Consider the following 26,654-nt stretch of genomic DNA (forward strand, 5'->3'; position numbering starts at 1 on the left):
AAAATCACAAAATTTACAAAGTTTAGCAATCCATGGAATTTTCGAAGCACAAATCCTTTGGAGTGCTCAACAGCTGCCATAAGTTCACATCATTACAAAATTGTGTGAGCTACACTCCATTTGGCCTGTCTAATTTTTTATTTTTTTTATTTCTAAATTTATGTGATTTTTCGTCTCGTGTTATTTTTTCAATAAAGTGTTTAATCATGCCTGGTAAAAAGCGCAGCTCGTCTAAGAAGCGGACTAGTCCCGTTGCAAAAGAAGTGGAGACTGTTATTGAAGTTCCGGAAGTTTCGCTGGCACCTTCTCCTAAAATGGCCGAAACTGAGGTGAAGAAGAACCGTAGTAAGAGCAAATCTAAAACCAAAAGCAAAAAAGAATAAGCTGAGCCGACGACCAGGACACGTAATAAGCACCAATAGTAACCAGGCACTGAAATTCATTCAGGTTGATAGACTAAAGATTTATTTTATTTATATATTTGATTAACTTCGTTTCAGAAACACAAAATACGATATATGAGAAACAGAACAATGGACTTCACTATCAAAAGTGTGAATTCTCCTTTTAAAAGCTGGATTTATACCAAAAATTTGTCAGGACAATATTAAGAATGCCTGGCCGGGAAGAGGTCGCCCAACGAAACAAGTTTGAACATCAAAATAAGAAAAAATCTAGACATTGAAAATGGCATATGACAAATACTAAAAGAAAATGTAACACTAGAAAAAATTAACTTTGTGCAACTCACAATAAAAATATAACCGGCAATCCAAAACCGTTTCTCTCCCTCATTTTGTCTGCTCTCTTAAAAACGTTTTGTTGGCTCTCGCCAAGGGGTGGTTCTTGCACGTCATACAGGAGGGGGTGGCAGCTGGTGACCGGGGGTGTGCTCTTGAAGTGACTCATATTTCATGCGTACCGGTTACGTCAATGGAAATAAAGCATGGCGACAGGTGGTTTAAATTATGCATTATCGGGCTGTCGGCTCAGTTCAAACTTTAAATAGGCTGAGCGCATAACTAATTTATTGTGAGAGAAATGTAGCAGCTGCATGTTAATTGAAAATTCAAATTGACATTCCGTATATAGATATATGTATTGTAACTGATATTGTATTTGACAGCTATTGTCCTCATTAGAGAATAATTATTAAAATTGCTTCAATTGCGTGTTAATAATGGATAATAAACAAGTAATTGTTAAGAGCATATTTAGTTCTTATAAATAGTTTATTTGAAATTGGAAACATTTTTTCTTACTATTTTTATTTATTTTGTTTTTTTTTATAATTTATTTTTTATACTGAGTTTTATATATTTTTTTCAATATTATTTTTAGTAAATTCGTAAATTTTATTCGGTATACTTAACAATAGTTTACCAATTCATGTCTTTTCATCATTATAAATTTTAAAAAAAAATTTTTTTTTCTATTTATACTTTATTTTTATTTATTTATTTTACTTTAAATTTATTTAACTTAAATTTTATTTATATTATAACAACACGTACATGTTATGCTTTACGAAATTCACTTAATCCAATATCCAAATGGAGCGATTTTCAATAAATCAATTTCAAATATTTAACGGACTTTTATTCAAATCTCAACTGCAGCGCACGAGTTGAAAAACGAAACTGAGACCCTAAAAGCCAAATGCATTTTACCATCTTGTCGTCGCGATTAGTTAGTACATTTTTTTGCCTCTTTCAAAAGCCAACAACACAAACAACAACAACAATGTTTATTATGCGCTTATTTACACATCGCTGTACAATTTTTTCAATTGTTTAAAGTGTAAATTCGTCAGAGGCCACACGAAACGAAAAGTGGACGCGGTTTGTATAATTTTCGCACTGCGCGCGCTTAGAGGGAGGGTCAAAGTCTTTAAATTGTGTTTCGAGTTTCGGGTTTTATTTTCTATTTTTATTTTTTTAATTGTCGGCTTGCTCGAAAACTTGCACTGTGTTTGCAATCGAGCTTGAAACGCTCAATTTGCACTTCCTTTATTTGTAGAGTTTTTGTTGACACTTGCGATTAACAATATGCACAAAATATTACGCAGTCAGGAAGTAAAAAGCAAATATTTACTTGTAAATACTATTCAATTAGCAACAGCCACTGCACTAAAGTTTTTATTATTGTTTTTCTTTTCAAAATTTAAATATCAACAGTTCGTGCTGGCGACATCTGGTGGAGAAAAAACGAGTTCCTGCATCACTCGACCTACTTACCAACACTGGTGGCGGCAAATGTAAATACAGTTTAAGCAAATAAATGAAGTATGTTCCTATAATTATTTAAAGTTTTTAATTTGTTTGTACATTGTTCATAAGTTAATTACAATATCTAGTTACTTAATGAACTTTAAAAATAAAATGTAACCTTTAAAGAACTTGCACAATAGCGCGCACTTTGTCCAATTATATATCGATTGCCATAATCACATCTATCGATACTTTTGTTGCTGTGCATTCCTGTGCACTGTGGCTGTTGCCAACTCGCAACTTGTCTTCTTCAAAGCGAAAAACATTAAAGAAAATCGAAATCAAGTGCGTAAATAAACAGAAAATACAGGCAGGACGCGTAAATAGCGTAACTTAGCAACCGTTAAGGCTTGCAAGGTGCCGGCTGCCTAAGCAATCGGCTCCGAGCACAAGTAGCCTGCTTATTGTTTGTGCTTGTGCGTATGTATATATATATATACATATATATGTATGCGTGTGTGTTGTATATGTGCGCTAGTATTGAAACAATAACAAGCCCAGCAAAATGCCAATGAATTATAACGGAGCAGCGTTCAATGCGGCCGCTGCCTTTGTGCTGCTGCAGCAGCAGAAGCAGCGATGATTCATAGGTAAGTTATGCGACTGGCTTACCGCATATTTATTTCTATATATATAATTTGATGTGTGTGGGTCTGGCTTGTGTACGTCTATTTGTAGCCCGCAATAATTGTTACAACAACAATAACAACGGCCGTGCCTTAATATCGAACGTAGAGCAATAAAACATAAAAAACACACGAAACGGTAAAATGCCGCTGCTGTCCAAATGCTTCCCTTGTTTCAAATTCAAACGTGAAGAGGTCATCGACAAGCTGGACTATAGCAACACACCACTCCAGGATGCCTTTCCCGAGGTGTGGCAACACGAACGTACCCTCGAGGAACTGCACCTGAGCAATGCGCGGGTGAGTAACACAAATAAAATGAATATTAATTATATCCTTGATATACATTTGAATCATCATTTCAGCTGCAAACATTACCACCACAGCTGTTTTACTGCCAAGGACTACGAGTCCTTCAAGTGAACAGCAACAATTTGGAGAGCATACCGCAGGCAATTGGTTCACTGCGTCAATTGCAGCATTTGGATCTGAATCGCAATCGTTAGTTACTATGACAAAATATGAGTATTTAAAGATCTATCTTCTCACACGATTTCCTTTGCAGTTATTGTAAATGTGCCGGAAGAGATAAAGGCGTGCAAACACCTGACCCACTTGGATCTCAGCTGCAACAGCCTCCAGCGTCTGCCGGATGCGATAACATCGCTGATATCGCTGCAAGAGCTGCTGTTAAATGAAACATACCTGGAGTTCTTGCCCGCCAATTTCGGACGTCTCGTCAACTTGCGAATTTTGGAAGTGCGGCTCAACAATCTCATCACTTTGCCCAAGTCAATGGTCCGTTTGGTTAGTCTGCAGCGACTTGATATTGGCGGCAATGAGTTCACCGAACTGGTAAGTATAATATAATCCATTCAAATGCATGGAAGCCTTATTTTGTTTTTATCAAAGCCAGAGGTCGTTGGAGAACTAAAGTCACTGCGCGAGCTATGGATTGATTTTAATCAAATTCGTCGTGTTGCTCCCAATATTGGCAAATTGCGAGATCTACAGCACTTTGAAGCTAATGGTAATTTGTTGGATACACTTCCAAACGAACTGAGCAACTGGCGTAATGTTGAAGTACTGTCTGTGTGCTCCAATAATCTGGAAGCTTTTCCCTTTAGCGTGGGTATGCTTAAGTCGCTAGTCACCTTTAAATGTGAGTCGAACGGCCTCAGTGAACTGCCCGATAGCATAAGCTATCTGGAGCAACTGGAGGAACTGGTGCTAAGCCACAATAAACTGATGCGTCTACCCAGCACTATTGGTTCGCTGACCAAGCTGCGGTTCCTCTTCGCCGATGACAATCAGCTGCGCCAGCTGCCTGACGAGCTCTGCAGTTGCAATCAACTGAGTGTTTTAAGCGTGGCCAACAATCAGTTATCTGCGTTGCCCCAAAATATCGGCCATTTGGCTAAGTTAAAGGTGCTAAATGTAGTTAATAACTACATCAATGCGCTGCCTGTTTCTATGCTCAGTCTTGTTAATCTCACGTCTTTGTGGCTTAGCGACAATCAGTCACAGCCGTTGGTGCCACTTCAGTATTTGGATGCGAGCAGCAAAACGCAGCTCACGTGTTTTATGTTGCCACAGGTGACCTTTAAAATGCAGGCTCAACAGCAGCAGCAAGTCCAGGATCAGTATGAATTTGTCTACGCGAATCATCAGCAACATCCACAGCAGCCGTCGAGCCCATCACGACGTATCTGTTTCGCCGAAGAGGCGACAATCTTAAGTGCGGGCAGCACCAATAGCAATACCAATGCGAACACCAGCAGTGCACCACAACCCGCGCCCAGCTACCCCGCCAGCTATGTAACGGCTCCGCCCACTCCGGAACAGTTGCCTGCTGGCAGCTCGGTGCGTCTGATGCGTTCACCCACGCCATACCCCAAGGAGCTTCGTCAAATGGCCAAATATATGAGACAGGCGCAGGCGGCGAACGCGGCGGCGGCGTCAGCATCTAGTGAGGTGCGCGAAGCGCGTGTCGTGGTGCCCAATGGCCAAGTGGCCATGCCACACTGTGATAGCAATCAGGACGCTGTGGACCACACAGCAAGTGCAATATATGGTGTTGCGCCCGAGGCGGCCCACATTTATGGTGTCTACCAACCAGCGCAGCAACAGACTCCACAAGAATATTATGGTATGCCGCTGGTTAACTACGATGCGCACTACCAACAGCTCTATGTAGATGCAAACACTTTGCCGCTGCCAACGACGCATTTGTCGAATGGCACAGAGGAGAACTATGAGCTGCAGCCGCTGCAACAACCACCGGCGGCGCCTCCACCACGCATGGAACCGCCGCCTTATCATATAGCGCGGGTGTATACAAAGAAGACGCCTGAAGATCTCACGCTCTACGAGTCAATGCGACAGCGCAAACATCAACAACAGCAGCAACAGCAACAACAGCAACAGCAGCAACAACAACAACAAATGTCGCCAACACAACCGCTCTACGAGCAGAGCAACCAGAGCTACCAAGATGCACTGAATAGCAACTTCAAGACGACGGCAATTGGTGCGCAATCTGAAGAGCTGGACTACCAAAACAATATTAACATTGAGCAGCTGGAACTGCAGACGCAGGAAGAACAGCAGGACGTTGATGAACAGCAGCTGCAAGAAATGGATGATACGTTATCGCAGCACTCAATAAACTCCACGGCCACCAACAACACGTCCAGAGGTAAAAAGTCAACCTGGATATTTGGTGTACACAAGAATCCGACTGTTAAGCAAGTGACTCTTAAATGGGAGCACAGCATTGGCTTCGACGTTGCCGAACTGATTAATCAGGTGAATATTTGATTTTGTATATTGCTCTGAGCTTAAATCTAACACTATTCTCTTGCCTTTCAGGTGGGTATCTTTGTTAGCGCTATAACGCCAAATTCAAGCGCTGCGCGGCTGCTGAGCATAAACGATAAACTGCTGGAGATCGACGGCTATGACCTGACCAATGCCAATCTGAGCGATGCCAAACGTGTCCTGCATAATTGCGGCACAGTTATTAACATAATGCTGTCACGCAAGTGACCGCCCCTTCCATGCCCCACTCCCCCCACGCCTCTATATACCGAGACCGAAGACTTTTGCGCATTTTTCTAAAGCAATATGAAATACGCTAAAATAATTTAGCGAACCATAATTATTAACAAATGCATTTCCAAGCCATAAACGTCCTTTGCACTGGCGCCTTAAACTTATAATAATTAGTGTCGCAGACGAAATAACATAACCAGCTTCCACTTGATGCATTTCATTTAGTTAGATACAATTTCAAATGCCATTTAAGATACGCAGTAAAACGCGATGTATGTGTCTCTCTCACTTATGAGTTCTTAAAAAATTGTATTTGTATTGTATTTTCTTTCACTTATGATCATGTGCGAAAAAGTGGTATATTTTAAGTATTCGAACTGTAAGTTAATTGTATTTCACTTTCTCGCCTCCGAAACTGTTTTCAAACATGTTACTTGATCGTAATAGCTGTATTAAACTTTGTAGATTAAGTATTAATTAAGAAATAATTAGGTTTTCGTGTGAAGTTTCAAAGTGAAATAGTACTCAATTGGTATTCAAAGTGAAGCAATATATTTTTTCTTTTCGTTTAATATATGTATATTTCTTGAAAACATTAAACATATTTATTTGTATCAAATTCTTATCGTTTATATTATGTTGGCAGACTTCAGTTAACGAATTAATATAACATACATATAGAAAACAAACGGTCGCTTTATGTTTAGTATTTATCTAAAAGATGGCCTCTATTTTGACCGCCAGTGTAACTCATAGCAAACATACAGATAATATAATAAATAGTGCAATTAGCGTTGATAATACGTACATACAATTACGAGTACCATATAGACAGCATTTACAACCACACATACATACGTACATACATATATATATGTATAGTATATATATTTACAATTAGCGCCTATTTTACGCCCAGCGTTGTTTAAATTTGTTCCAAATTGAAATGATTATGTGCTTAGAATAAAGTTAAACAAAGATATTAGCTGTTTATGTTAGTTGTTATGAAGCAGCAATATAAATTCTATAGATATATAAAAATATAAATATATGTATTCTATATTTATTGTCTGTACCGATCATTTTTCTATGTAAAATTGTTAAATTCTTGAACAAATTGGCGTTGTGAACAGTATTATTATTTAGCAGATATCAATATCAAATTATGCGAAAGTTGAAAATTTCTATATCTTTATAATACATAAATACACACACATACAAAAATTAGGTAGTATTAGGACGCACGTTACAAAAAAAAATATTTTATTTATACGCGCTACAACAAATCACCCAGAAAACAATTAAAAAAAAAACAAACATTTAATAATAAAATAAAAACAAGACATTTTCACTTTAACTTATCTGCGTTTTTTTTATATCACAGAAAACTGTTGGAAATAAAAGTATGAAATTAAAAATAAAGATCGAAAGAATTCAGTATGCTCTAAGCACTGACTTCCAGATATATATATAAGGAATACTCAATTCTTAACCTTTTAAATTATTTTTCACATGTTGCCTATGTAAATAGAGCAGATAGGGAAATATGTCCTGCTTTTCTCTCAGCCTTTCGGCGTTGAATGCCATATGAATCGCATTTCGAATATAATTTTCCTCGGGATTATAGCCCCAACCATCTAATTTGCCCTTAAGCAGTCCAATCACTACATACTTTGATAGCCAATGTTCCTCCTTTAAAAATATTCTTACATCACGCATCAAGGCATTTGCATTAATTGTTTGGTAGAAGTAAAATGGATTAACATGCTTAGGCTGTGTTTTCTGTGAGGGAAAACAGTAAAACTGATATCGAGTGGGTTGATCTATCCGCTTAATAGTTTCCATTCCAAACCATTCAATGGCATATTCACCATTGACAACGTCTTTGGGCATTCGAGTTTCCTTAAAGAGTACATTTAGATAATTTATGAAGTCGGCATTAAAATTCCTAATATTTAATAATATTTCAGGCTTTTCATGTTCTGAGTGTTCCGTTTTATCGCCTATAGCTAATATCCTACAGTCCATTGCTGTAAATATGTTGGGTATTAGTTAATATAATATTTTATAAAATATGATTTAGTTCTCACTTGTACCCATTTCCGCTCTGACGTTAGTCAAAGTATTTCACTTGTTCTCTGGCTGCTGTTGTATTTATACGCTACTTTTGACGCCAAACAAACGATTTCATAATACAAGTTTTTAAAGCTCAACAAAAGCTTCGAGAAACGTTATTGAAAAGACTTTGTTATAGGTGTTAAACACTAAACAGACTTACATACTTATGATGTACTGTGAATAGGTGTTCTTATCCCTATATATCGATATACATTATGTATTATATACTGTACATGCTCTATATGATTATGCATGCATACCATAAAGTGATCTACTATCAAAGTAGTTATTCATTGGACCTTCTTTGCGATTCTCATAAATTCAAGCACAAAAAACTTCTTGGAGTTCTGATTCATATAAATTTATTTTACAATAATTTTATATACAATATATCTAACGAAGAAGAATGGAAAATACCTTAAGCATTATATAGTAATTTATTTTACAATTCTTAAATATATCTTTACTAATTAATTTAAATAAAAAACTATAATATAATGTGGTATAAAAGGTCTAAAAATCTCTTATAATTTCACCTTTTGATTATATATTCTTTGTGTAAATAAATCAGAAACTGAACCACTTTGTTTTTTTGCTCTCCAAGGATCTCGTCAACTACATTCATCGTGGAATATTCTGTACAATGGGCGTTCGACTTCCCATAAAGAGTAGTCCAAAATGCTGTCTGCAGTCGTCCAAAAAGATTTGTTTATCAAATGTGATTACAGGTTTCTTTGGCTTAAGGTATTCACTCTGATTTCCGATAGAAAATACCTTGACTTCTGACGTAAATGAAGTCACAGCTAAAAATAGAATAACTTTAATATAACTTTAATAATAAAACTCAAATTGTAACTTACTTTCCACAGCAAATTACTAAAAGCTCAATGAAAGCTTTTTAACAAGGTTGCACATTGAAATGAATAACTGCGGATGACGTCACAATATCAGCTTAAATTTTATTCCAACAAATTTTTAATATTCGTATTTTTTAGTTTCAATATAGACTTAACTTAGACGGTCTCATTTATATGTATAAAGCCCTCCAGAGTACCAGAAACACCAACAATAAAAAAACTCATTGCGTATGTGTTCTATTTTTTTTTTTATAAATGTAAATAATTAATAAATCTATATATATGAATTTACTATCGATTCAGCTTATTTTGTACACGTTCTCTGTGAAAGTACATCAAGTAAGGGAACACCTTCGCTCTTTCAATATCGAAGGCTTTAGAGATAACTGTTAAAACATGATTTTCCTCAGGACTATAGGCATTAAGTTCTATTTCTGCTTTCAGTGGTCCCATTAAAACATACTTGGATATCCAACGTTCCTTTCTCAGAAATTGCCTAACGTCGCGCAAAATGGCATTTGCATTAATTGTCTGGTAGAAGTATTTTATATGATTATGTTTAGGCTGTGTTCTCTGTGCGGCGAAACAGTAGAATTGATAGCGGGTGGGCTGATTCGGCTTGGTGATGGTTTCCATACCAAACCATTCAATTGGACAGAAGCCGCTGACATCGTCGATAGGCGTTGGATTTCCCATTAGAACTAAACTCAAATAGTTTGTGCAGTCCGCCTTGAATTTCCTCAAGTGATTAACTTTCTCAGGGCCTGTGGGACTTAAGACTACCTTCGGATCTCCAATGGTCAATACCTTTGATGTTGACGTCAATTTGGCTAGAGCTTTATATAGGTAATAATTGAAGTGTTATTTGTTTTGATTGTGTTGTTTGACACAGCTTGTATCTAACTTACTTGCGTCAGTTTCTGTCTCAATTTCGTTATTCATAATTATTTTGGCAATTTTATTATTCTTGCGGTGAAAATACTGGAGATGACCGTCCTTTGCTTTGTTGTTTACATCTGCCTTCGAAGACGCTATATATACACACTGCAGGCAGTCAAATACTAACTATTAGCAATTTCACAACACAGTCAAAAGCTTTTACAGAAAGCTGTTTGTTTCAGCTAGATAAAGCTGCCTTCTTTCATGTTGTCTTAGTGTATATTCTTATATTATAAAATTTATAAAATAAAATATTAAAATATTTTAATTATAATAATCTAACAAATTTTATATTTATTTGTAAATTATTATAGCTATTATTATTTCTTGAAATATTTTCTTACAATATTTTTTAAGATTTTCATCTAAAAAGACTTCACAATGCTCTAAATGTAGTTTCTATGACATTCTCTGATATCCAGTTTTCCAGTCTATTTCTCACGTATTTCAAAATTTCCTTAACATTCATATTTCATATTTCAGTTACCTCTCACACATAACGCCTGAATAAAAATAACTTTCGCTCTTAACTAGTCGCTACAAATATATCCATCATATTCCAATCTATAATGCCGCCTATGATGTCGACTATGTTTGCCTTTCGTTTAGATATTGTTTGTGTAAATAAAATAAAAACTGGAAAACTTTAATTTTTTGTTCTTGGATTATATCATGAACTACTCTCTGAACGTAGTAGTCCTCTTCATAGCAATAGTATAGACGACCAACGTTTTGCTTTTGTGGAATTTCCAATATATTCTTTGATATCCACTTGTTGCTTTTCAGTCGCACCTTCAACTCGTGCATTATGGCCTTGGCATACAGTGTCTGGCCAAATATGCCATACATTAAACTGGCCGGAGAGACACAGTGCTGGCAATCAAAGTAATATCGTCTGGGCTGATTATCTTTATCAATTGTTTTCATGTCAAATATGTCCATCATAAAATTAGTATTCGCCTCAAATGCTGGCGTTCGTGTTCCTATTAGGAGTAGACCAAAATGCTTCTTGCAGTCATCGAAAAATGTTTTTTCATCAAATTCGATTAGAGCTTTCTTTGGCTTAAAGTATTCTCTCTGATTTGCGATGGACAATACCTTGACCTCTGACGTTAATGAAGTCACAGCTGAAAAGAATTTAGCTTTAATATGGCAAAGAAAAAACATAAATTAAAACTTACTTTCTTCTACTTTTTTATTATGGTTATTCACAGTTGATTCAGTTTCAGTTTCTTTCATTGTCTGGCTTTTAAAGATCAGAGTTGACTAACTATTTTCTATCGTTTCAGTTGCCCTTATTCACTGCTTTTAACGCTAAATAAACAATTTCATAATAAAAGACTTCAAAGCTCAATAAAAGCTTTGTTAAATTATTGACGACTCGTTCTTATCGTGTTTTAACTGGTAGAAGAGACTTACCTGTGTATTAGTACATACCATACATAATATTGTCTAACATCAAAAAAGTTATTCCTTCTCTGTGATTCTCATAATTCAGTTCGACTTTTTCGTTAGAAATGTAATGAATAACGAATAATTTATAATACTGAATGTAAAAAAATTAAAAATATTATAAACAGTTTATTTTACGGTTCTTAAAATTATCATTAAAAATTAATTTAAAAAAATGCCTTCACAGAAGTATAAATTATATTAAGCTTTTTTTAATTTTGCCTTTCGTTGACATATTCTCTGTGTAAATAAAACAAAAATTTAAAAACTCTAAAGGTTTGGTCACTGAGGATGTCATGAACTATATTCTGAACGTGGTACTCGTCTTCATTGCAATAGTATGAGCGGCCAATGATTATTCTTGGGTATTCCAACACATTCTTTGATATCCACTTGTTGTTCTTCAGTCGCTTTTTCAGTTCGTGCATTACTGCACTGGCGTACAGTGTGTGGCCAAATATGCTATACTTCATGGAGCTACCAGGACAGGCATAGGGGAGGCAATCAAAGTGATATCGCCTGGGTTGTTTATCTTCCTCAACAGTCTTCATTTTAAACAAATCCATCATAAAGCGTTCTTTGGGCATAAAGGGCTCTCGATTTCCCATTAGCAGTTGACCCAAATGCTTCCTGCAGTCCTCCATAAAGATTTGTTTGTCAAATTTGATTGTAGGTTTTCTTGACCTGAAGTATTCTCTCCGGTTTCCGATGGACAATACTTTCACCTCTGATGTCAACAAAGCCACAGCTGAAAATAAATCATTTTACTTTAAAATAGCACAATATAAAAATTGAAATTGTAACTCACTTGCTTCGGCTTTTTCATTATTGCTATCCACAGCTGATTCTGTTTCGGTTTCTGTCATTGTTTTGGTTTGGTAAATCACACTTGACTCACTATTCGCTTGAAATGCGTTTTGAATATGACAGAATATCTCTCTCTCGCCAGCATAAATACACTGAATGAATGAAATACAAGCATTTCACAACAAACTAGCTGAAAGCTTAATAAAAGCTTTTTACGAAGGTTGCAAAATGAATTGACGAAACGAAACAGCGAAACAATCCCAGCCTGTGACGTCACAATGGAAGTTTGAATATTATATTAGATATCTCTAAGCATTATTAAGAATTTTGTCTTATTTAGTTTTAAGCCGTTAAAGAGCAGATAGACAGGACTTTAAATGGGGCTATGTCCAATTATTTTCTTTTTTTCATTTCTAGTTTAATCTCATTTTTAACAAATTCTCTATATATATTATAGCTTACTCGATACAATTTCAAATTTGTTGCTTTCCAAATATACATATACATATATATATATATATATATATATATTTTTATTATTTAATAAAGCTTATTTAGGTTTACAAAGTAATACATATTCATATTTATATTTACAGTTTACAGTTATATTTCAGCAGGTTTGTGTTACATCTAAAGCTATTAATTACTGACGGTTCTGCTCATTTTGTACATGTTCTCTGTGCAAGAACATCATGTACGGGTATACCTTTGCATTTTGAATTTTCAAGGCCTTACTAACAGCTCCTAAAATATAATATTCCTCAGGCCTATAGGCGTGAGGATATACTTTTCCCTTGAGTGGCCCCAGTATAGCATTCTTGTTTTTCCACGTCTCCTCCTTCAGAAACAGCCTCACATCGCGCAAAATGGCATTTGCATTAATTGTCTGGTAGAAGTAATTGATATTGCTGTGATTGGGCTTTGTTTTCTGCGCGGCGTAACAGTAGAATTGATAGCGAGTGGGCTCATTCTTGTTGGCGAATGTTACCATTCCAAACCATTCAATTGGACACGACCCGCTGACATCGTCCACGGGCGTTGGATTTCCCATTAAAACTAAACTTAAATAATTTGTGCAGTCCACACCGAAATTCTTCTCGGTGTCAACATGCTTAGGCTTGTTGCGTTCCTTCGGATCTCCAATGGTCAATACCTGTGTAGTTGACGTCAGTCTAGCCAAAGCTTTTCATGTAAAAAGTTGAAGCTATATTTATTTTGCTGCTCTTGCCATGAAAGCTAACTTACTTGTGTCGGTTTCTGTCTTATTTTCATTATTCATAATTAATTCGGTAATTTTATTATTCTTGTATTGAAAATGATCGGAATGACTGCCTTTAAGTTTGTTATTGATAACAGTCTTCGATGACGCTATATATACACTGCAGACAACAAAATACTACACATTTGTAATTACACAACTTTGGCAAAAGCTATCTGAGAAAGCTTTCTGTTTCAGCTAGATAAAGCTGAATGCTTTCATGAATAAATTAAATCGATCAGCTTATATATATATTTATTATGATAATCTGAAACATTTGTTTGTATATTTGAAATGCTGATTATTTACTTTTTCCAGATGTCCAAAAAATATCAAGTGTGGCACAGCTGATTTTCTGGTTGTATGACAGTAACTAAGCTTTACTATATAAACAACAAATATTTCTTTCTTAACATATGTAGCTCGAGGAAAGCTTTCTGAAATGCATTAGTAAAGTAAAGGTTAATAACTTGGCTCTAAAATCTAAAAAAAAAAAAAATAATGAAGTAATTCTTATATCCCACAGTTAAAAACAATCTGTGCTTAGCGTCTTAAATTACGTTTAACATGTTCGCTGTGTAAATAGAACAAATAGGGAAATATGATATCCTTTTCTCTCAGCCATTCGGCATTAATTACCGTATAAACGGCATTACGCATATAAGTTTCCTCGGGATCATAGCGCGTAGTGTCTAATGGGCCTTTGAGTGGTCCAATTACCACATACTTTGATAGCCAACGTTCGTTCCTAAGGAGTTTTCTTACTTCACGCATTAAAAACTTGGCATTGATTGTCATGAAGAAGTGAAAGGAATTCACATTCTGTGGCTTAGTTTTCTGTGGGCCCAAACAGTGAAATTGATATCGAGTGGGCTCATTAATCCTGCAAATGGTTTCCATTCCAAACCATTCAATTGGATACTCAACATTGCCAACGTCTGCGGGCGTTGGGTTTCCCATTAGTAGTAGACTGAAATAATTTTTAAACTCGACATTAAAATTCCTTATATTTAATGATTTTTCAGGCTTTTCATGCTCTGACTGTTCCGTTTTATCGCCTATTGCTAATATCGCAGAGTCCATTGCTGTAAGCATATTGGATGTTAGCTAACATTCCATTTTAAGAAATATAAGTTTTTTCTTACTTGTTTCCATTTCTTCTCTAACGTTAGCCAAAGTTATTTATTCTTGTTTTTTGTTTCAGACTGTTTCTTCAAAGTGCACACAGAGATTGATAACAGCCCGCACTCGTCCATTGCTTTTATATGTTGCCTGAAAGGCTAAACAAAGTATTTCATAATAAAAGCTTTGGGCAAAGTTATTCGAAGAATGCACTACATTATTTACTATCAATGTGTCTATATATATTATATATATTGCTATATCCTTATATTATTTATATATAATGTGTTCGGCGCTGCTCATAAATAAAACTCGTAATGTAAGTATTTTCCAGCTCAGCAATAGTTCTTAAAATTCCTCCTCACTTTAATCTATTTAATAAAACTTTTTTATATATTAAGCCTAGCTTATATCTAACAATTTATTATTTATTTTACAGTTCTAAAAATCACTTAGACTCTTGCCTTTCCTTTACGTATTCCTTGTGTAAATTAAACAAAAACTGAAAAGCTTTAATTTTCTGTTCTTGGATTATATCAATAACTATATTCTGAACGTAGTAGTCGTCACCATAATAATATTTGGAACGAATAGCATTCTCTTTCTTTGGCAACTCCAATACATTCTTCGATATCCACTTTTTGTTCTTTAGTCGCTTTTTCAGTTCGTGCATTACTGCGCTGGCGTACAGTGTTTGGCCAAATATGCCTTGGCTCATAGAACTACCCGGACACACACAGGGATGACAATCAAAGTGATATCGTCTGGGTTGATTATCTTTCTCAATAGTCTCCATTTTAAATAAATCCATCAGAAAATTATTATTGGGTACATAACGCGTTCGATTTCCCATTAGGAGTAAACCATAATGCTTCTTGCAGTCATCCAGAAAGATTTGTTTATCAAATTTGATTACATGCCTCTTGGGCTTAAAGTATTCTCTCCGTTTTCCGATCGACAAGACTTTGACTTCTGACGTCAACACGGCCACAGCTGAAAGTAATTTAACAAATTTAATTTATGACAAAATACAAAATCCTAATTTGTAACTCACTTCCTTCTGTTTTCTTATTATTGTTATCCAAAATTGATTCTGTGTCAGTTTCTGTCATTTTTTTGGTTTGGTAAATCCCACTTGACTCACTATTCGGTTGAAATTCGCTTTGATAATGCCAAAATATCTCTCTTTTGGCGGCATAAATACATTGAATAAACGAAATGTAAACATTTCACAACAAACTAGCTGAAAGCTCCATAAAAGCTTTGATAGAGATGCGTTATGGAATGCTGAAACAACCTGTGAAGCCAAAATGTAAGCTGAATATTACTTCAAATAATAGTATTTATTTCTCAACATAAATTTGATAATCTCAAGATTGGCTTATTAATAAAATTAGCAAGTTTTAAGTTGCGTCCAACAACAGATCTTTTAATCCCATAATAGAGCCATTAGCAATCTAAGATCAGAGTTAAGGCCCTGTAAACAACTTTTTCACTTACTCAAAAAATGCTGAATTACAATTTACAAAGACAAATAGTTTATTAAAGTAATTAGTATTAAAGTCAATAGCTTAATTTGAACTAAATTACTTGCAGTCAAAATATAATATATATAATATATATATATATATATATATATATATATATATATATACAAAAAGTCTACCAGCGCCAGCACTGTGTTTATATTTCGATTGTTTGACATGAATCCCAGTTTAGTTTGATATGCTATCTAATTTAATTGTTGGGATCATGTGCTTACACAACATAATATATAGTATTTATTTATGTCTATTTCTATGTAAGTATTGCAGAAATTTAAAGATTCTTGGTTCCTCTGAGTTGAGCGCATCTGAAACAACTTGTTGAATGAATTGATCGGAGCTGTAATATAAACTACGATCAAATTTGGTTTTGAGAGGCGTTTCAATCACATTTTGTGATATCCAATTTTCCTCTTTTAGTCGATTCTTGACTGTATTCATAATTGCCTTTCCATCGAATGCAGGCCCAGAAAATATATCACCCGGTTTGTAAATATTGCCATGCACAACATAGAAATAATACCGCCTGGGTTGATTATCTTTCTTAATGCTAGAAACTCCAAATCGATCCACTTTACTCCAATCTTCGACAACGTCGATGAATGTTCGGCTCCCAGTTAAGAGCTGGCAGAAATGATTTCTTAATTTCTCTTCAGAAATTGTTATGCTACAGTTCCCAACAGACTCGTCGCTCGGCCATTCGTCATCTCCAATTAATAAGACTTTTGTCGTGGACGTTATTTTGGCTACGTCTGGAAATGAATATCACAACAATCATATCTATTTGTTTGTTATATTGAAATGCTTTTACTACCTGATTTTTCATTAATTTCTGTTTCATTTTTTTCCATGCTTGAGGACACGACCCAGCTGACTGGCGGACTGAAACGCAATAACAAAATTTGTGACTGGCAAAAAAGCTTACTACTCAAGAGCTTAATTATAACTCGCACTACGAAATTGTTTTCATTTCATAAATATGTGAAAAGCTCTCTCAAAGTTGGCTGTATTGTGTTCAAATGACTTGTTTACATCTAACAGCTGTTCGCTTAAGCTTTTCTGGTTCGCGCGCATTTCAGCATATGTATCCATAACAGAGAGAGAGAGAGAGAGAGAAAACCAGCAAATAAGTAAACTCCAGTGGCAGAGCTGTCGTTAACTTAGTTATTTTTATTTTGTACATATTCTCTGTGTAAGTAAATCATGTACGGAAATACCTTCGCCCTTTCAATATCGAAGGCTTTGGAAATAGCTCTTTCAATATAACTTTGCTCCGGTCTACCGTCAGAAGGATTTAGTTTTCCCTTGAGTGGCCCCATTAAAACATTCTTGGATCTCCAATGTTCATCCTTCAGAAACAGCCTAACATCGCGCAAAATTGCATTTGCATTAATTGTCTGGTAAAAGTAATAAATATTAACATGCTTAGGCTTTGTTTTCTGTGATGGGAAGCAGTGAAACTGATAGCAAGTGGGCTGATTCTGTTTGCTGATGGTTTCCATGCCAAACCATTCGATTGGACACAGACCATCGGCACCTTCGATGGGCGTTGGACTTCCCAATAGAACTAAACGGAAGTGATTTGCGCAGTAGCTATACAAATTTATCGCGTTTAATTTCGGTGCAGGGCTTTTATATTTGAAAACTTCCTTCGGTTCTCCAATGGTCAAAACCTTTGCAGTTGACGTTGGTGTAGCCACAGCTTTACATAGGTAATAGAAAAACTTTGATTAATTTCGTCCTGTCTTACAATACGTGAAGTCTAACTTACCTGTGTCAGTTTCTGTCTCCTTGTCAGTACTCATAATTATTTCGGTAAATTTATTATTCCTGTACTGGCAATGATCGACTTGGCTGTTTTTCTCATCAGTCTTGGATGAAGCTATATCTACACTGCAAACAACAAAATATTAAACATTAGCAATTATACAACTCTGGCAAAAGCTATCTAAGAAAGCTTTCTGTTTCAGCTAGATAAAGCTGCATGCTTTCATGTATAAATTAAATCTATCAGATTGTATTTATTCTTGTTATATATAATATTCTTAATATGAAAACCTGAAACAATCGTTTCTACATTTCAAATGCTAAGATTTTTTCACGCTTTTCATGCTCTGAGTATTTCGTTTCATCTATAAATATTTGTTTCCATTCCCATTTGTAATTAATCTATCTCTCTAAGTTAGAATTGCTTCTTGAAAATGTAAATTATTTTCAATCCTGAAAAAGGTCTTAGAATTCAGAGTCATCAATTTAATAATAATATTATAAATATATTAAATAATAAATAAAAGGTTTAAGATTTCTTAGAATTTGGTCTTTCGTTTACATATTCTCTGTGTAAATAAAGCAAAAACTGAAAAACTTTTAGTTTCTGTTCCTGGAGGATGTCATGGACGATATTCTGAACGTAGTAGTCTTCTTCATAGCGGTAGTATGAACGACCAATGATGTTCTTTGGGTATTCCAATACATTATTTGAAACCCATTTGTGGTTTTTCAGTCTCTTTCTCAATTCGTGCATTACTGCCTTAGCGTAAAATGTCTGGCCAAATGTACTATCCATGGAACTACCCGGGGAAGCACAGGGATAACAATCAAATTGATATTGTCTGGGTTGATTATCTTTCTCAATTGTATTCATATCAAACAAATCCGTCATAAAGCGTTCTTTGGGCATAAAGGGCGCTCGATTTCCCATTAGCAGTTGGCCAAAATGCTTTCTGCTGTCCTCCATAAAGATTTGTTTGTCAAATTTGATTGTAGGTTTTTTTGTGTCGAAGTATTCCATCTGATTTTCGATAGACAATACTTTGACATCTGATGTTAAGAAAGCCACAGCTGTAAGTAATTTTACTTCAATATAACACAATACAAATAAAGAAATTATAACTCACTTGCGCCTGCTTCTTTACTATTGTTATCTAAAACTGATTCTGTTTTAGTTTCTGTCATTGTTTTGGTTTGATAAATACCACTTGACTCACAGTTCGGTTGAAATTCACTTTGATTATGCCAAAATATCTCTCTTTCGGCGGCATAAATACACTAAATGAATGAAATGTAAACATTTCACAATAAATACGCTGAAAGCTCGACCTAAGCTTTGATAGAGGTTATTAAAAAGGTTGCACTGTTGAATGCTAAAACAACCTGTGACGTCAGAAAGTAAGCTTGAATAATACTTTAATTAATAGCTTATTTGTACAGTGAGCAAGCTTTAAGTTACCCCAATATATAAAAATTCAATTTCTTACATTCTATGCAGAAGCTCTACAGCAGCGCCAACACTGTGTTTTTATATATATAACCGGAATCATTGCTTGTTTCATGTAAGCATGCCACAAAGTTAGCAACCCTCTGTCGATCGATGACTGTGACATGTAAGCGAATTTTGTGACTGTCAAATGCTTATCGTCATAAATAGTAAAGCTTTCAAGCTTGTTTACGTCTAATACGCAAGCACGTATGTATAACACGCATATTATTTTAATACTACTTATACACCAATAATTCAGTTAAGTATATAATTAATATTTCAAAATTAATTCTCATAGCACATAATATTAGCTGACCCGCTTAACCAATTTGAAACAATAATAAAAATGGAAATAGAAGCATTAGACATTTATATTATATTATATATTATGTATTATACATTAAGAAAATATTAAATAGAAAAACAGTTTACAAATTATAAATAAATAAATATATATATGTACAGGATATGTTAGAGTATTTATTTATAATTTCTATGTAAATATTGCAGGAACCTAAAGATTTTTGGTGATTCTGTTTCGAGTGCTTCTGAAACCACTTGTTGAATGTATTGATCGAAACTGCAATAGTCTTTACCATCAATCTTTGTTTTGAGAGGAGTTTCAATGACATTTTCCGATATCCAATTTTCTTCTTTTAGTCGATATTTGACTGTCTTCATAATTGCCTTTCCATCAAATACTGGCCCCGAAATAATCTCACCTGGCTTGTAATTGTTGCCATGCACAATATAGAAATGATACCGCCTGGGTTGATTGCCTTCCTTAATGCTCGCTGCTGCAAATCTATCCACTTTACTCCAATCTTCGACAACGTCCATGCATGTTCGGCTGCCAGTTAAGAGCTGACATAAATGCTTTCTTAAGTTCTCTTCAGAAGTGTTTATGTTACAGTTCCCAACAGACTGCTCACTTGTCCATTCGTCATCTCCGATTAATAAGACTTTTGTCGTTGATGTTATTTTGACTTCGTCTGGAAGTGAGTATCACAACAATCAGATATATTTGTTTGTTATATTGAAATGCCTTTAATACCTGACTTCTCATAAATTTCTGTCTCATTTTTGTTCATGTTCACCTTTCGCTTAATTCTGTTTACAATATGAAAGCTATAGAAGCGACACAACTGACTGACTGACCAGAGGTTACTATTGAAGAGCTTAAATATAACTCGCACTACGAAATTGCATTAATTTCATAATAAATGTGTGAAAAGCTCTTCAAAAGTTTGGTGCATTGTTTTCAATTTTGTTTACATCTAACAGCTGTTCCCTTAAGCTTTTACGAAGCGCGCGCAATTAGCCACTTCTCCTGTACATCTCTGCACATTCTCGTTTTCTTCCTTAAGTAGATTTATAACAATCTTAAAAATTCTTTTGCACTCCATACGAAATCCAATTGGAAAATCATTTCTGTAATTTCAAAAAACTTACAATTTAATACAATTTTATGTATTATTTATTCTATTACAAGCGTGATTGGCAAAAGCTTTAGGAGCAGCACGAAATCGAATGCATCTTATATCAAAAAACAATATTTAAAGCTCATATGAAAGCTTTCTGTTTGTAGCAGAACACATTATAGCGACTATGCTAAAGTTCTTATGTATCAGAGTGCATTTTAATAGCCTGTCGCGAGCTATACGAGAAGGGACGCTACAGCTGGCAGCATTGTGGACATCGATCAAACACGGAATTATTACTTCAGATAATTGAAGTCAAGACTGAACTACGATTATTTTCTAGAATTTTATTATTATATGTAAATGTAAATGTAAATATATAAATATTTTAAATATGACAAAAGAGTATATAAAGTATAAACATTTTTTTAAAAGGCAAAAAACAGCTTATCTGATATCTAAAAAATTGATTTAAATTATTAGTATTAGTATTAGTATCCGTGTTAAATTTATTGATCCTCAATGCTTTTTACTTTATTTTTAAGAAAGAAAATAAAAAAGCCAATATTTCGTAAATTCCAATGAGAATTAAATGGGAATCCAATAAGAATTTCATTTTGGAAAATGCTAAGGACTCTATCATTAGGGATTGTGTTACAAAGAGCCACGCCACGAAAAATAACTTAAATCTAATGCTGTGCCCTATGGGGTACAGGTGTTTTTGTCAAGCTGCTATACTCGTTCGTTTTGAGCACAGCTGCTCGCTAAATATTTGGCTATTTCATTATACTATTAATTGCTAGATACTAAAGGTTTATAAATATCGATAATTTATATAGAAACATTTTTTTATATATAAATCCTTTGGTAAAATACAATTTTAAACTATTTTCAACTCACTTTGCCATAACGACCCTGGATTGAAATGATTATGAAGATTATTAGGTAACTTACATAAGAGATAAAGAAGAACTTAGGCAGTATACACTGTCCTTGTTTGTCTTTAATTCCTGACTTATGGAGAGTTTATTTGCACTCAAGTTTTCACTTGGCTCAAGCAGATTTAAGTTTCTAGAATTCGGCCGACTGTGAGAGACTGAGAGAATAAGATTTCCGTTAGCAGTGGCCCCAGTATATATTTGCCTTTAATCCAGACTTATAGCCAACATGTCTCAGCCTTAAGTAAATTCCATTTTCATTCAATTCATAGAAACATGAAAATTTGATGACTTGTTTAAAAACTTAATGGAGTCTTCCCTTGATTCACTATTTTGATTAGCTTGCCAAAATCTATATGTACCGTAATTACACTAAGACATATTCAAGCATTCACACACACACATGCACTCACGCCCACACACACACACACACACAGAGCTTTAAGTTCGTACCAGCTGCCAGTTGGGGGCCTTGTCCTTGTCATGTCTCGCTTCGTTATCTCTTATTGTTGTGATTGTTGTTGTAATTGTTGTAATTGTTGTTGCTGTTGTTGTTGTTGTTGTTGTTGTTATTGTTGCTGATATTGCCGTTTTGGCGGTAACAACAATAACTACTGTAAAAGTACACACATCGACTGTAAGCGGTTTGAAAAGGCGCTTTTCCATTGACCTTCGCGTGTGGAAAATGCCAGCTTTTCTCCTTCTGTTTTTCCCTCTCTTTTTTTCTTGTTATTTTCATTTTGTTCTCTGTTGTAAACGCACACAGATACAGACACAATCGAAGTGCTAAGAATAATCGCCAAGGCCCAAATTTGACATATGATGTGCCTGCAGCTCCGCTGTGTGCCAAATACATTTATCAATACTTGTTTTTTTTTTTGGTATATTTGGCGAATTGAAATACAAAACTAACGCAAACTGTCACACTATCTGTCCATGCGTCTAACCAGCTCTAGCTGCCAATGGGCCCGCCCCCTGCCCTTGGAGTCGGTCATTAGCATTTTTGGCGTGTATTTACGGCCGCAAAATATTACGCCATAAACATGACAGCAAAACAAAATGCGACAAATTTGCTACGCCCCTCAGCCAGCAGTGACGAAAAAAGGAGAAGGAGAGAGGGGGAGGGAGGAAGAGTGGGTATTGGGCGTTTGTTGAATGCCTCCAAATTTATGCCACCCCAACGCGGGCAATATAATTGTCACATTTATATGTAGAAAGCTGTTGGCAAAGGGCGCAGAGAAAGAGAAGGAGAGAGAGAGAGAGAGAGGGGGGGGGCGCAGCCAATTGATATGAGCAGCCAAAAAGTGTTGTCTTACGCTCAATTGGAGGCAAGGCTCTGGGCACTAGAGGCTCTCGGCTCTATTCAATTGCAATGTGTTACGAGCAGACCAAAGCGAGTGAGCAAACACGGAGTATGCACAGCTCTCAAATACCCTAACTGACTTTAAGGCACAGCAGTTCCAGCAGACTTACTGAACTTTGTAGCTAAGAGAACTGTAATTAAAGCAAGCATAAAGCCCTCCTAGGATTAAGCTATAAAATTCCTCCAAGAAATGCTGCATAAATACTTTTATATAAAAAGTGAGTTATATACTATAAATAAGCTTATTAATGCTGCAGGTATATCATCTAGGTAAAGACCTGCCAAACCCACTCATAAGCCTGTTTACAGGGTATTTTAATATGTCATCGAAATCACTTAATTATATAGTTTAGTCTTTTTGCTTTTCTTTTGTAATGATGCTTTCAATTGATTGATGGCTGGCAATATTTTGTTGAGCACTAAAGCTGCTGGACGATTATTGCTTGAACAGCAAACACATGGCAAGCGCATTAAATAGTTAAGCTACCCACTTAGCTCTGGCTATAGCAATTGCATAGTTGGCGGCGCTTGGGGTCTGCTCAAAAAGTAAAGTTTATTTTTATGCTCAACGTCGACGACGTCGGCGACATGTGTGCAAATGTTAACACACGACCAACACACCAGCACACCCACGCACACCCACGCACACACACACATGTGGAACAGAAGTGGGGCTTAACCCCACACATGAACACACTGGCACACGCACACTCAAAGTGAAACAAATCAACTCTGTTTTGGCGCCATGCGGCGCTCAGCCCTACTCTGACTGTGGCTCCGGCTTTGGCGTTGGCTTTGGCGCTGGCTTTGGCTTTGGCTGTGCACTTTTTCTAGCCACAACAGAAAGAGCCATCGACAACGCAACTCGACCAGAAACCGACCAGACCCGGCGCCAACAACAACTATACAAATTTTCTTCAGTTCCTTTGCCATTATTGTGTGTTGTTTAGTGTGCCATTGGCGCTGAATGCTAACGGTTCGCGTTGCCTGCCTGCCGCCGCCTCAGCGCTGAATAAAACGTAGCCTAACTAGCGGGGCTAAGTGCAGAGCTGTTAATAAGCCATAACTATATCGACTGTTAACGAAGGCTATTATTCGTTTGGCTTGTGAGTTGAAATTATCGGCGACGCTGTTGCATTGTGTAATTCGCTTGCATTTTGAATGCATTAACTAAAATAATATTAAGTGAAATCGATTTTTAGTTGCCCGGCCATGTCGTTTCTGTCGCCAACGCTGCGCATGGAAAATCTGTCAACGGTGCCCATCATGAGTCTGGATCATGTGCCCGAGGCACAGCGCTACAACAAAGACAACATTGTCGCCCAATGGTGTGCGCCCATCAATGGCAAGGTTCGAATCACTTTCAACTAGACAAATGCTATTCCCCTCCTTATGTTGATTAACATTTAATTAACTTTCCTTCGTCCGTCGTCCATGTCTGCGCACAGATGTACCGCATTGAACTGGAACACGGCACCACAAGTGGACGCCGCATGATCTGGGTCAACGGTCGGGTAAGTGGTGAATGCACTCGCCAAGCCTGGCCCAAATAACACGGCAATTAGTCAAGCAGCCATGGAAAAACAAATCGCCATGCATGTTTAAAATTATGCACTTATGGAAAATGGCTGAAGTACACTTCTATATAATTTGTTGGACAAATGTTTCTGTAACTATTAGGCAATCTCACATGATACTTAACAGTCATTATTATAATAGTTACTCGCGTGGTTTAATGAAAATTGATTGCAATATGTCAAAGTTCAAGGAAAAGTTCACTGTGAGCTAGATATGTTTAGAATACAGAAAAATATCTTAATATATATGCATTCAACTGAAGTATCTAAAGCTGACTCTTATTTGTTTTGATAGTGCAAATCAGCAGAGTGAAAGAATAGGAATTGCTTATAAATATATAAAAATGTCAACTGAGGTCCAAAAATGATGCCCTAGAAATAATTCCTCTCAATAATTTCACAATTCAATAAATTCATAATTTACCATAAAATTTATAAATATTGAAAATAAATTATAAAATTTCAGTTACTATTAAAAAAATATTCTGAATTATGTTTTTAGTTCTTCATTGCTCTTATAATTACTCCGCAGTAAATAAAAACTGCTTAGCTGCTTTCAGGCTAACTCGATTCTGAAACGAGTTAAATATTGATAAACTAAAGCTTTCCAGCTTTCCAAAAACATTTTAAAAATATAAAATTTTATGCTGAAAAAATATTTGTTAATAAAGTTATAAATTTGCCATGTGCAAATGCAGCATAAATCAGATTTGCCTTAGATTATGAATATAAGCTGATCAATCTATCATGAGATGAAAATGAAAAAAAGTTTTAATTTATTAAAATTTTTTTTGCAATCAGTTTAATTTTTTTTCATAAGGCTTAACATTTGATTTTCATAAAAATGAATATTTTACTTTTATTTTATAAAGCAATACATGATAATCATCGACATTTCTTTACTGCCAGCAGGGTATTTTCTAGTCGAGCACTACCGAAGTAAACTTTCTATTTCACTCTTGTCTTTTTGCAACTACTTCTTTACTTAAGCTTTATCAAATCTGAATCAAATTACATACATGAAGCCCTATTAGTCTGCTTGAAAAAGTTTCACATTCTCAAACTCTTGACTCTTGCAGGAAGTGCTGCGTCGCGACTGGATGTTCAAGCTGGTGGGCGAGGACACGTTTGATATCGATCAGGCGCGCTGCATTATACGCGTCGATCCTGCGCCAGGCTTCAAGTACGAGTATTCGCTTTACATAGACGGCAAACCGCATGCCCAGTACACCGAGGAGCTGACGCGTCAGTATCGGCTTTGGCTGTGCACCTGTGGCAACGAGCAGGCTGGGTCAACGGATGCGTCGCAGGAATACCGCATTATGCTCAAGCTGGACACGCTCAGCTTGTATGTGAACGACGAGTTGCGCGAGGAGGCGGTAAGTGAACCGGATGTGGACCGAAAAACGAGGCTGCCTATCAATCATGGTTCCCCCCTTTGCCGTTTTCCAGGCCGTCTTTGTGCAGGGCGGCACCGACACGAGCTTCGTGCTGCAGGACACACCATTTGTATTACAGGCACGCTCCAGTGGCAACAAACACGACGGCATCGTTCACACACTGCTCGTTAACGGGGTACCCGTGCCGGAAGCAAAGATACAGCAAATCATGCAGGAACCCGTCTCCATACTGCAAACTAATTGAAGTCCCAGCTACAGACAAAAGGGATCACAATTTGCATTTGCATTCACGCTCCCATTTGATTAAGGGGTACAAGGCATACCTCAGGCTAATTCATATGATTGGAGCCCCCACCATCCCATAATTAACTTGAAAGTGTTTAAAGTTTTACTTACACAATAATTTATTCGTTTGCTTATATGCATAATTGTAACGCAAATGGTTTACGTTCTCAATTTCATTTGACATTTCGCTAGCATTCAAAGTACTCAAAGTGCATTTAGTATAGAAAACACAAAATACAAAAGAGATGAATAAATGTATCAAAAAACAGCTTGTGGCAAAAGACATACAAATATTACTAAAGTCAAAAAAAAAAATATATATATATATATTTAAACAAAATAATCAAAAGAATTAACATAATGT

The 26,654-nt window shown here is 35.8% G+C and overlaps 11 protein-coding genes and 1 long non-coding RNA gene across 13 annotated transcripts; 3 read left to right on the forward strand and 9 right to left on the reverse strand.

The window, feature by feature from the left end:
* Positions 1-111: 111 nt before the first annotated feature.
* On the forward strand, positions 112-655 carry LOC111602560. Its single transcript, XR_002751624.2, has 2 exons — positions 112-447; positions 501-655. It is a non-coding gene; the product is annotated as an uncharacterized LOC111602560 (long non-coding RNA).
* Positions 656-2,524: 1,869 nt separating this feature from the next.
* LOC111602580 (protein lap1) lies at positions 2,525-6,385 on the forward strand. The gene is made up of 6 exons (XM_023319736.2): positions 2,525-2,860; positions 2,949-3,196; positions 3,262-3,397; positions 3,462-3,751; positions 3,809-5,704; positions 5,768-6,385. Exons 2-6 carry the CDS (start codon positions 3,041-3,043, stop codon positions 5,942-5,944), a joined length of 2,655 nt encoding a protein of 884 aa, XP_023175504.2. The 5' UTR covers positions 2,525-2,860; positions 2,949-3,040; the 3' UTR covers positions 5,945-6,385.
* Positions 6,386-7,438: 1,053 nt separating this feature from the next.
* LOC115483811 lies at positions 7,439-8,090 on the reverse strand. The gene is made up of 2 exons (XM_030226149.1): positions 8,041-8,090; positions 7,439-7,980 (listed from the first exon to the last, which is right to left on the reverse strand). The coding sequence occupies exons 1-2, from the start codon at positions 8,048-8,050 to the stop codon at positions 7,439-7,441; spliced, it is 552 nt and encodes a 183-aa protein (XP_030082009.1). The 5' UTR covers positions 8,051-8,090.
* A 1,046-nt stretch (positions 8,091-9,136) lies between these two features.
* On the reverse strand, positions 9,137-9,969 carry LOC111602570. The gene is made up of 2 exons (XM_023319726.2): positions 9,834-9,969; positions 9,137-9,761 (listed from the first exon to the last, which is right to left on the reverse strand). The coding sequence occupies exons 1-2, from the start codon at positions 9,865-9,867 to the stop codon at positions 9,217-9,219; spliced, it is 579 nt and encodes a 192-aa protein (XP_023175494.2). The 5' UTR covers positions 9,868-9,969; the 3' UTR covers positions 9,137-9,216.
* Positions 9,970-11,500: 1,531 nt separating this feature from the next.
* LOC111602565 lies at positions 11,501-12,372 on the reverse strand. The gene is made up of 2 exons (XM_023319721.2): positions 12,125-12,372; positions 11,501-12,064 (listed from the first exon to the last, which is right to left on the reverse strand). The coding sequence occupies exons 1-2, from the start codon at positions 12,180-12,182 to the stop codon at positions 11,529-11,531; spliced, it is 594 nt and encodes a 197-aa protein (XP_023175489.2). The 5' UTR covers positions 12,183-12,372; the 3' UTR covers positions 11,501-11,528.
* A 327-nt stretch (positions 12,373-12,699) lies between these two features.
* On the reverse strand, positions 12,700-13,529 carry LOC111602567. Its single transcript, XM_023319723.2, has 2 exons — positions 13,369-13,529; positions 12,700-13,305 (listed from the first exon to the last, which is right to left on the reverse strand). The coding sequence occupies exons 1-2, from the start codon at positions 13,400-13,402 to the stop codon at positions 12,767-12,769; spliced, it is 573 nt and encodes a 190-aa protein (XP_023175491.1). The 5' UTR covers positions 13,403-13,529; the 3' UTR covers positions 12,700-12,766.
* A 395-nt stretch (positions 13,530-13,924) lies between these two features.
* On the reverse strand, positions 13,925-14,620 carry LOC111602581. Its single transcript, XM_023319737.2, has 2 exons — positions 14,527-14,620; positions 13,925-14,466 (listed from the first exon to the last, which is right to left on the reverse strand). Exons 1-2 carry the CDS (start codon positions 14,534-14,536, stop codon positions 13,925-13,927), a joined length of 552 nt encoding a protein of 183 aa, XP_023175505.2. The 5' UTR covers positions 14,537-14,620.
* A 176-nt stretch (positions 14,621-14,796) lies between these two features.
* Positions 14,797-16,907, reverse strand: LOC111602558. Of its 2 annotated transcripts, none has more exons than XM_030226180.1 (2): positions 16,862-16,907; positions 14,797-15,496 (listed from the first exon to the last, which is right to left on the reverse strand). In XM_030226180.1, the coding sequence occupies exons 1-2, from the start codon at positions 16,896-16,898 to the stop codon at positions 14,952-14,954; spliced, it is 582 nt and encodes a 193-aa protein (XP_030082040.1). In that variant the 5' UTR covers positions 16,899-16,907; the 3' UTR covers positions 14,797-14,951. The 2 variants fall into 2 exon arrangements, with proteins under 2 accessions (XP_030082040.1, XP_023175482.2); XM_023319714.2 differs by lacking the exon at positions 16,862-16,907 and adding an exon at positions 15,558-15,800.
* A 296-nt stretch (positions 16,908-17,203) lies between these two features.
* LOC111602556 lies at positions 17,204-18,013 on the reverse strand. Its single transcript, XM_030226185.1, has 2 exons — positions 17,819-18,013; positions 17,204-17,749 (listed from the first exon to the last, which is right to left on the reverse strand). Exons 1-2 carry the CDS (start codon positions 17,850-17,852, stop codon positions 17,208-17,210), a joined length of 576 nt encoding a protein of 191 aa, XP_030082045.1. The 5' UTR covers positions 17,853-18,013; the 3' UTR covers positions 17,204-17,207.
* Positions 18,014-18,343: 330 nt separating this feature from the next.
* LOC111602575 lies at positions 18,344-19,138 on the reverse strand. The gene is made up of 2 exons (XM_023319730.2): positions 18,945-19,138; positions 18,344-18,888 (listed from the first exon to the last, which is right to left on the reverse strand). The coding sequence occupies exons 1-2, from the start codon at positions 19,000-19,002 to the stop codon at positions 18,344-18,346; spliced, it is 603 nt and encodes a 200-aa protein (XP_023175498.2). The 5' UTR covers positions 19,003-19,138.
* Positions 19,139-19,781: 643 nt separating this feature from the next.
* Positions 19,782-20,485, reverse strand: LOC111602569. Its single transcript, XM_023319725.2, has 2 exons — positions 20,361-20,485; positions 19,782-20,298 (listed from the first exon to the last, which is right to left on the reverse strand). Exons 1-2 carry the CDS (start codon positions 20,395-20,397, stop codon positions 19,787-19,789), a joined length of 549 nt encoding a protein of 182 aa, XP_023175493.2. The 5' UTR covers positions 20,398-20,485; the 3' UTR covers positions 19,782-19,786.
* Positions 20,486-24,240: 3,755 nt separating this feature from the next.
* On the forward strand, positions 24,241-26,568 carry LOC111602561 (fas apoptotic inhibitory molecule 1). The gene is made up of 4 exons (XM_030226182.1): positions 24,241-24,378; positions 24,477-24,542; positions 25,685-25,984; positions 26,058-26,568. The coding sequence occupies exons 1-4, from the start codon at positions 24,241-24,243 to the stop codon at positions 26,247-26,249; spliced, it is 696 nt and encodes a 231-aa protein (XP_030082042.1). The 3' UTR covers positions 26,250-26,568.
* The last annotated feature ends 86 nt before the right edge of the window (positions 26,569-26,654 follow it).

The sequence above is a fragment of the Drosophila hydei genome, unplaced genomic scaffold, assembly GCF_003285905.1.
Source record: "Drosophila hydei strain 15085-1641.00,03,60 unplaced genomic scaffold, DhydRS2 tig00000060-arrow-pilon, whole genome shotgun sequence".
NCBI lineage: Eukaryota > Metazoa > Arthropoda > Insecta > Diptera > Drosophilidae > Drosophila > Drosophila hydei.